The 10,612-nt window shown below is 35.7% G+C and overlaps 1 protein-coding gene across 1 annotated transcript; it reads right to left on the bottom strand.

Annotated features, from left to right (window-relative positions):
• Positions 1 to 2,406: 2,406 nt before the first annotated feature.
• LOC137619764 (uncharacterized) lies at positions 2,407 to 3,271 on the bottom strand. Its single transcript, XM_068350069.1, has 2 exons — positions 3,149 to 3,271; positions 2,407 to 2,913 (listed from the first exon to the last, which is right to left on the bottom strand). The coding sequence occupies exons 1-2, from the start codon at positions 3,269 to 3,271 to the stop codon at positions 2,407 to 2,409; spliced, it is 630 nt and encodes a 209-aa protein (XP_068206170.1).
• Positions 3,272 to 10,612: the final 7,341 nt, after the last annotated feature.

The following is a 10,612-nucleotide window of genomic DNA, read 5'->3' as shown; positions in this document are numbered from 1 at the left end:
CGCTACCTCCTGCCTTGTACTTCGCCACCAAGCGCCTCACTGTCCTCTCGTTCACGCCAGTATTCTTCACTATTTCCTTCGTTTGCAGACCTAAATTATGACAGGTTATCACTCTAACAATGTCATCGGGACTTGTACGGGGTCTAGACATCACGGGGGTGGGGGGGGGGGGGTTTGATACACAAAAATGGCACGCGAACTCACAAAAGAACGATTGCAACTCGGCCCTCTCAACCTGACACAACCTCACTCCACGACTACAGGAAACACACTGGCTAGCTTCCACCTAAGCAGATATGTAGATGCCAACTTGTATGAAAAGATGCCAGTTAGTCAATTTGTCCCAGTCGATTTTTCCCCGATAAACCACATGCCTCCGATTTGCGCGGAACGCTGTGTCCGGCCCACTACCCAGACACAGCGATCCGCGCTGACTGTATATATATATATACATATATATATATACGTATATATATATATATATATATATATATATATATATATATATATATATATATATATATATATATATATATATATATATATATATATTTATACATTATATATATATATATATATATATATATATATATATATATATATATATATATATATATATATATATGTATGTATATATATATATATATATATATATATATATATATATATATATATATATATATATATATATATATATATATATATATGGATATATATATATATATATATATATATATATATATATATATATATATATATATATATGTGGATATATATATATATATATATATATATATATATATATATATATATATATATATGGATATATATATATATATATATATATATATATATATATATATATATATATATATAGAGTATATATATATATATATATATATATATATATATATATATATATATATATATATATATATATATATATATATATATATATAATGTATATATATATGTATATATATATATATATATATATATATATATATATATATATATATATATATATATATATATATATATATATATATATATATATATATATATACATGTACATGTACATGTACATGTACATGTACAAATACATGTACATGTACATGTACATGTACAAATACATGTACATGTACGTACATATATGTTCATGTACGTACACACACATATATATATATATATATATATATATATATATATATATATATATATATATATATATATATATATATATATGTGGATATATATATATATATATATATATATATATATATATATATATATATGGATATATATATATATATATATATATATATATATATATATATATATATATATATATATATAGAGTATATATATATATATATATATATATATATATATATATATATATATATATATAATGTATATATATATGTATATATATATATATATATATATATATATATATATATATATATATATATATATATATATACATGTACATGTACATGTACATGTACATGTACAAATACATGTACATGTACATGTACATGTACAAATACATGTACATGTACGTACATATATGTTCATGTACGTACACACATATATATATATATATATATATATATATATATATATATATATATATATATATATATATATATATATAAACATTTCTAATTGCCGTTTACTATGTCATAATTCTCAAACTCTTTCTGATTTATTTCAAAAGAGCTTTGGTAACTATACTTTCTCCTAAGGTTCTAAGCAAGTTCTATTCTTTTTGCTACCTAGCCTCGAAATATGTGCAAGTGTACCGTTAGGAGGTGACTGAGAGATGAGTCGAATAAGGCTAACTTTATTTGGACGGAACATGATTATAAATGCAACTCGTTCCAGTTGAGAATGTCAGAGAAATTCAAATACAATGATGCAAAAAAAAATGTAGGCATTAACAGGTCATCAGTGCAAGGGGAGAGTAATAAAAAATATATAGAAATAAAAAAAAAAACAGAAATACTGTTAGTGTAAGAGAATGTGTGATACACATGTGGTACATGTTGCTCTCCTACCCTGCCCGCCCCCCCCCCTTAAAAATACACATCAATGTGAGATAGGGTGCCCTGCTCTTGAGAGGCATACAGTATGTAGGTGATACGGCAGGAGATATGCATGTTTTAGGTGATCAATGGAGACTTAGTCTTCATTTTCACACATGTTGAGAAGAAATGCTTTAGGCGTATGACAGATCATGAGGAATGGGCTCATGTAATGGGGCGTTAACTTTGGCCTGCTAGTGTGGTTGTGCAGGAAAACATGCATATCTGAGTGCTGATTTGTCGGTACGTGTTGCCTAGCTGAGAGCTTGTAAGTCTGGTGGCAGGGAGTAAGTTTTCACACAAAGTGACGTAGGCTCTAGAGATTGTCGCAGGAGGGTGCAGGTGGAGAAAATTTGATAAGGACGACTAACGGATTGTCATACTCTATTCCAGCTGCCAAGACAATCAGGGTATCTTTAGTAATGGTCCTTAGTCCCAGGAGGACCCAGGAAAGCTGGGTAAACCAGTTGGAGTCCTTGCAGCGGGATATCAAAGCTGCTTTGAGGGTACGGTGAAAACTTTCAACCATACCTTTAGCATCAGGGTTGTATGCAGTTGTCTGATGAACTGTGATACCCAGGAAACTTGCAAATGATATCCACAAATGAGAGGAGAAAATTTTGAAGTGACATGTGTAGAGATAAAAAAGTCTTGCTATCCATCCTGAGAGTAAGGCAGATGAACACGAGGCAGACTTTGCAGTTTCCATTGAAAGGGCTACAGGCCAACGAGTGGAGCAGTCGGTGACGGTAAACAGGTAATGATGTCCTTTTGAAGTGGGTAGGGGACCTAAAACATCGATGTGAATGTAGGCAGACCACTGCTGTGGTTGAGGAAAGGTGTCCATTCCTGAATCCATTAATCGCTGCACTTTTGAGGTTTGGCATGAAGTACAGGTGGAGACCCAACCCTTAGCATCCTTAGTAATGACATGCCAAATGAACTTCCTCTTCAGTAGCTATGCAGTAGAATGGCATGAGGGATGTGAAAGTCCATGAATAAATGAAATATCTGTTGGCGCATGGAAGAAGGTATCCATGGTCTAGGTCTACTAGTACTGACATCACAGAGGATGGTGGCATTGGAGTCGTCGAGAGGGACGTCCTCCCAATGGAGGGCTGTGTAGGATGGCCTACATTGTAGGTAATCTGGATCTTTTCGTTGGGCAGCTGCCAAGGCATTTTAATTCAATCCCAGGTGAATGGCGGCCAATGTGTTTCTAAATACGGCACTGGCAATGGGATTCCTTTTTTCAGGTCTTTTGAGGTAGGCATCTAAGAAGCAAGAATGGCGACGGTGGCATGGCAGGAAATGATGATATTATTTGAATATGCCCAAATATTCCTGCAGTGCTTTGACGTTCTAGGGCCTGGGGAAGTTCTGAACAGCTGCTACCTTCTCAGGGATCGTGTGAACTCCTTCAGGAGTGATTTGGTGCCCTAAGAATGATACTTCGTTGGCACCAAAGGTACACATGTCATCCCGGACTACAAGGCCATTCTGTTTTAGGGGGTCGAGCAGAATGTGTAGATGACGGAAGCATTCCTCTTTGGAGGAAGAGTGTGTCATTTACGTAACATACACAAAAAGGGAGGTCACATAAGGTGCTGTTCATGAGATGTTGAAAAGTGGCCTCAGCATTACAAAGGTGTATTTACTGAAGGGGGTGGTGATACTGGTTTTGGGGTATGTCTTCTGGGTTCATGGGTTGCTGATAATATCCCTTTAGGAGGTCGAGCATCGGGAAAAATATAATTTTTTGCAAGTAGGAGGTCATGCCAGTGATATTTGAGAGATACTTCTTTCTGCATGATCAGGTGCCTGTAATCCCTACATGGACGCAGAGAGCCATCTTTTTTTCAGGACAATGTATAAGAATGACAACCATGCCCTTGAGGTTTGGTAAAGGCCCATTTTTTCCATTTTGGCAAACGTTTACTCAGCGGCTGCCAAACGATCCAGTACCCGATGTCTGACTCTGGCAAACAATGGGTGCCCAGTCATGATAAATACCATCTTTTGCCAGAGACTAGGGTGTTTGACGAGATTTTAGAGAGAAAACTTCTTAGTACGGTGTGAGGAGGTGGGCGTAGGCATCTTTGGGCACGCTGATGTGGAGACCAGGGTCAGAGGGGGCGGGTTGAAGAGGCACCGAAAAGTTTGAATTCGCGATGACTAACCTTAGGTGATCTACATTGACTAGGAGGTGGAAATGTTGGAGGAAATCAGCAGCGAGGATTGGCAATGTGACGTCAGCAACGAGAAACTTTCAAATATGCTTGTTGTTTACATACTATAATGTGAGGGTTTCATAACCATGGTTGGGTATTGCAGGTCTATTGGCAGCTACCAGGCGGATGTCGGTAGGCTAAGATAGATTATACCCTTTTTTGGAGAGTGGCCTTGGGAGAAGAGGATGGAGATCACGAGTGTCTACCAGAAATCTCAGGCTTGTACCTGCATCATGTAAAAAAAACAGAGGAGTGGCATAAGAGATTACCACCGCAAGCAATGGCCTACGTACACGTTTTTTGGCCTCTGACAACTATTTGCAGCAGCCCCAAATTTGGAGTGGTAGCAGCATAACTGCGCCCGATGGGTGTCAGTAAGTGGCTGGAGAGGTCCTTGGCTGGGGCTAAGCGAAGGGTGGTATACGTGGGTGGTGTGCAGCTTTGTTGTTGCTATGGCATGTCAAAGGTTAGGCGTTTGTGTCCAACCGCGTCCATGTCATCTTCGGTCAATGTTGACTAGTTGTCCACTTCTTCAGGAGTGGTGCGTTGATGGAGATCTGGAAGGTGGTGAAGTGACTGTCCATAAGGGCGTCGACTTTGGTTAGTAGGTCCTTCATGGGCAAAATATGGACGTTGGAGAAAGCAGCACGTACATGTTTGGTAGGCGCTGTACCCATAAGGCCCGAAGTAGAGTCACCTCACGAGGAGAGCCATCTAGGGCACTTTTTAAGCGACAATACTAGTCATTTCCCTGAGGTCGAGTGAGGCCTTTTGGTTCTCCAACAGTTGTTGAGGGAGCTGAAAAAGTTTCACTATGCGGGCAGTCGGTGATGGCGAGTACTGCTCCAGGAGATATGATGTGAGGTCTTTGTACATTATAGGGGTGTCTCCTTCTTTGCACAGCCAATCGTAGATTTCCAGGAGGGTGTCCCCGGAATCGCTGGGAGATTGTAATCTGCTTTTAGGGCTTGACTGAGTCACACCCTTGATTAAAAACTGGATTTCAGCACTGTGGAACCAAGCAAACGCTTCTCTACTTGCAAAGGATGGCAGTTTCATTTGGGTGGCGTGTGCCTAAGAGGCAGCTTCAGTGGGTGGCATCTTAAAACAGTAAGGTACTGCAGTATTAGGGAAGGCAAGAAGGAGCATTTACTCCGCTGGTCACCAATATGCAACCAAGCAATTAGGAAGTGATTCTGCGAGGAGTCAAATACAACTAAATTTATCTGGAAGGAAAATCAATATATATATATATATATATATATATATATATATATATATATATATATATATATATATATATATATATATATATATATATATATATATATATATATATATATATATATATATATATATATATATATATATATATATACAACCTGTTCCAGACAAAAAATGGCACAGAAATTCGAAGTCAATGATGCAAGAAATGATGCGAGGGGCGAGCAATACCAACAATATGCAAAAAGAAAAAAGAAAAAAAAAACAGAAAAACCATTACAGTGTATGAGCATGTGTGATACACATGCTATACAATATTCTTCTTTCTCAAAATTTCTTATTCTAATACAACAAACAATATTATCTTTTTTTTTAACCCTGGAACGGTACGGTGGGTCGTCCGCGACCCCGAGCGTCAAAACAAAAGAGGTTTTTCTCACGTGACTCACCCCCCGTGACTGAATTTGTGGGTGATCGACCTGCAGTAGGTGTCTCGCCTACACGCTCTAGTAGTGTCCAGATATGCATCGCTGTAGCTGTACTCCTTCCCAGATTTCTGAGACGCGTCGGGGTCGAGCGCGACCGAGTTTACCCTTCTAAGGTAATTTGCATAATTATCAAAGTTATTACGTATTATGAAATTGTCGTAGAATGGTGCAACTTGTATAGGTTATCAGTTGTGAAAAGTTTTGGTGGATTGTTTGGCTACCATGTGCATGATTTTTTTTTTAGTTAAAATGTCGTTCATCACCACGAGGACCATTTTACCGCGAGTGCCCCTTATTCATTTTTTTTCATTTTTTTGCCAAGTCATTTTTCCGTAAGATATTGCCAAATAGTGTCGCAAAACTTTTGCTTTTTTAGTGTTGGAAAGTGTGTCTAGATGATCTGGCTACCCATGCGTGACTTTGTTTTTGTCAGATACGACGTAGTTATTGGTATGTAGGGTATTTAACTGCGGTTGCCAATTTCTGTTTTTTTTTCAATATTTGTAAAAATTTACTACGTAGTAAGGAATTGCCGTATATTATTGATTTTTTTTCATGTTTATTTGTTAGAAAGTGTGCCTTGATGGTTGGGCTAACACATGCATGTCTTTTTTTTATCTGAGATGCCGTATATTAGAATGTTGGCCATTTTTCCGCGAGAGCCCCTTTTTATTTGTTTTGCATTTTTTTGCTTAGTCATGTTACCGTAAGGAATTGGCAAGTAGTGTTGCAAAACTTATGTTTTCATAGTGTTAGAAAGTGTTTCTAGATGATCTGGCTACCCATGACTATCTTTTTCTTTTAGCCAGATATGGCGTATATATAGGTATGTGTTCGATTTTCTTGTGATTGCCATTTTTTCGTTTTTTCTCATTTCTTTCAAAATTACTACGTACTAAGGAACTATCACAGAGTAATGATTGATTTAGAGGTTTATTTGTCGGAAAATGTTCCTTGATGGTTTGCCTAGCACGTGGCTGAAATTTTTCTTTTCTGAAATGCCGTATATTAGAATGTTGGCCATTTTTCCGCGAGTGCCCCTTTTTATTTGTTTTGCATTTTTTTGCTTAGTCATGTTACCGTAAGGAATTGGCAAGTAGTGTTGCAAAACTTATATTTTTATAGTGTTGGAAAGTGTTTCTAGATGATCTGGCTACCCATGCCTATCTTTTTTATTAGCCAGATATGGCGTATATATAGGTATGTGTTCGATTTTCCTGTGATTGCCATTTTTTCGTTTTTTCCCATTTCTTTCAAAATTACTACGTACTAAGGAACTATCGCAGAGTAATGATTCTTTTAGATGTTTATTTGTCGGAAAATGTGCCTTGATGGTTTGCCTAGCACGTGGCTGAAATTTTTTTTTCTGAAATTCCGTATATTAGAATGTTGGCCACTTTTCCGCGAGTGGCCCTTTTTATTTGTTTTGCATTTTTTTGCATAGTCATGTTATCGTAAGGAATTGGCAAGTAGTGTCGCAAAACTTATATTTTTATAGTGTTGTAAAGTGTTTCTAGATGATCTGGTTACCCATGCCTATCTTTTTTTTTAGCCAGATATCGGGTATATATAGGTATGTGTTCGATTTTCCTGCGATTGCCACTTTTTCGTCTTTTCTCATTTCTTTCAAAATTACTACGTACTAAGGAACTATCACAGAGTAATGATTCATTTAGATGTTTATTTGTCGGAAAATTTTGTTTACTTCTTTTTTGATTAAATATCATCAAATTTTTTTAGCTAAAATATTATGTTGTTTTAAATTTTTTTTTTCGATTTTATTTCCCTTCAAAAAATATTTTTGGGTCAGAATTCTAATTTTTTAATCGTAAAATAATCGACAATCATCCAGCAATCCACCATACAATTTTTATGCATATCCACGAATAATTAGATTAGTAAATAACACCTTGAAATTGACATACCCTTCCTGTATTTCAGGTGACAGATTAGGGAGTCTGAGTCAGTGTGGTTGGCGGCCATTTTGTGGACATATCCGAAGCGTAAGTTGCCCTATCTATATATATTCTTGTTCCCTATAGAATTTGTGATATTTTGGTATATTTTTACCTGCATAAATAGCATATTATATATTAAATATATGTATTTTTTTACGAAATTTCTAAGTACTCAAAAATGACCTTTAGATAAGGCCGCTGATATAAATGTAATTTACAAAATAATGAAGATTTTTTTACATATTTCTATTTTAGGATAACATATGTTTATTCCCTAAAAAAATTAACCACTTCCTATTTCATTTGGGTACCCAAAAAAATTCATGAAATTTGGACAAATTTTTTTGGCCAAAAAAAGTTACCCTTTTTTTCTCATTTCAGATCTTCACCTCCATGGGTCCGACTTCATCCAAAATACATCAAGATGCGTCCTAAACTTTCAAGAATCAATTCCTAAAAGGATTTGTGTATGTATGTATAAATTTTTTTTATGAATTTTTATGTAAGGTCTTTTTATTTTTCTACTTAATTTTTTAAAATATTTATAATAAATAGTTTTTCAGCAGATGAGTAGTATTTATCTTTACAGTAGTTTTAAGCATTCATTAAACTTTTTTTGGCATAAAAAAAAGGAGGTTACTGCAAAAATAGATTTTTCAAGAATTTTTTTTATGCGTCGGGGTCGCGCGCGACCGAGTATACTCTTAATGGGGTGTCCGAGGAGTGTACCTATCCAGGGTTAAAGATAATAGAATATTTAAGGTAGTTCTACTGTCTTTGCAAACTACAGTTATCTGAGGTTAAGCATCACTTGCTACAGAGCAGGTTTCCACTTACGTTTGATCACTAATACTTCTGAGAGGTGACTGATGCAGATTGCACATTTGCACTCTGTTGAATTGGCGCTTGGCCAGCAACTTCAAGTCGGGAAATGAAGTGTTTCATAAGCTCTAGCCAGCTTTCAGCCCATCAATAACTTTGAATTATTGGATTTTATTTGCAAAGAGTTGTCAGAAGTAATATGATGTTGCTGCATGAACAAAAACAGTACGACAAGGTATAGTGACATTGATATATAGCACAAGAGTTTTTCCTGATGTATAAGCATTCAAGAATTTACATAGTACCATATGTCTATGTACAATATAAAAAGCTGATAAAGTGTACACAAGTAGGCATGAACAGCCTGGTACGGTTTATAAACATTGTGAGGACTTGTAAGGGACACATATCAAGAGTAAAAGAGAATTTGGAGGTGAAGACGTCTACAAAGGGGAAGACTACCAGTCATCCAATTCTGAGGGAGACAAATATTAGAAATAAATTGATATTTTAAAAATAAATACACATAAACTACAAACATTTAAAAAAACAATGAAAACCAAAAGTCCTTTAGAAAAATAAAGACAACAAAGAGATATATGCCAGAGAAAAATAAGGAAGTTGACGAAGACAAGATCATTCTGATTAAATTTAGCTTGTTGTGCCATAAACTCTGTTTTTCTTGTTTCCATTTGCAAGCCAAGTGCCAGATGTATTGAAGATAGGTTATGTAAAAAATGTTGTATTGGCTCAAAGGTGTAATGCAAACTGGCACCGTCATCAGCATTGTTTTTTTTCATTCAGAATTGTAATCACCTAATCATTGTAATGCATGTTGAATAAGGTTCCATCTACATGCATTTTTTATTCTACTTGAGCCCCTTCTTATTGTGCGATATTTTCTTGCCTTAAGTAATAACTGACGATATGGAAAGATAAAAAAAATCCTGGATCCAGAACGTCTCCCTCCTATATTCCAATACCCATGTAGCCTATTGGAGACGCCCCTAACTGGTGTTCTATTGGACTGGGGTTGAAGACCCATTAAAGCTCGATATTTATTTAGTGTCTACAACCTCACCATCCTTATAAACATAGAATTGAGAGTTTTTTGTGGGAACCTATATGTCAACCTGCTGAGTCATAAGCTGCTTTTGCCTGGCTCTGCCGTTCCTAGCTTGGATGGAGAGTGGGCTTTGGCGCTGATCAATTGTATATATGGTTAGTCTCTAGGACATTGTCCTGCTATGGCATTGTCACTGTCACATACCTCTGCCATTCATGAGCGACCCTTAATCCATTAAAATGGGGAAAGGTGATGATTTTACGCTGCTAATACATAGTTTTGCATCTCTGTTTGAAAAAAAGAGTTAAGATATTTTCAGGAATTTTCAAGGATCTCAATATATTGCGATTATATTCCATAAAATATCAAAGGGAAACTAGTCCTCATTTATTTTCCTTAGTGTGGCGCTGTTATATAATCAGCTATTAACTATCACTATACGAATAGATAGGTAAAAACAGACGAGCAATAAAAATACTTGTAAAATCCAAGGTTACAATAGGCTACAGTCAAACTGTAGATGGTTGAAATTTACCTATATATACCTCCAGTGTCATGTTTTCTATCTCTAATGTTACATAATATACTGATAGATATGGCAATGCTGCTCAAGAAAGAAATATAACATCTACCAGTTTATCACACATTACCATGAAAATGAGGAATTAGTGTAATAAGATCTGACGACATCGGTGATCTAAACTACCTCGTTATACAGTAGCAACTACAAGAA

The sequence above is a fragment of the Palaemon carinicauda genome, chromosome 26, assembly GCF_036898095.1.
Source record: "Palaemon carinicauda isolate YSFRI2023 chromosome 26, ASM3689809v2, whole genome shotgun sequence".
NCBI lineage: Eukaryota > Metazoa > Arthropoda > Malacostraca > Decapoda > Palaemonidae > Palaemon > Palaemon carinicauda.
The sequence above is the reverse complement of the archived record's forward strand: the minus strand, read 5'-3'. Positions and strand labels throughout refer to the sequence as shown.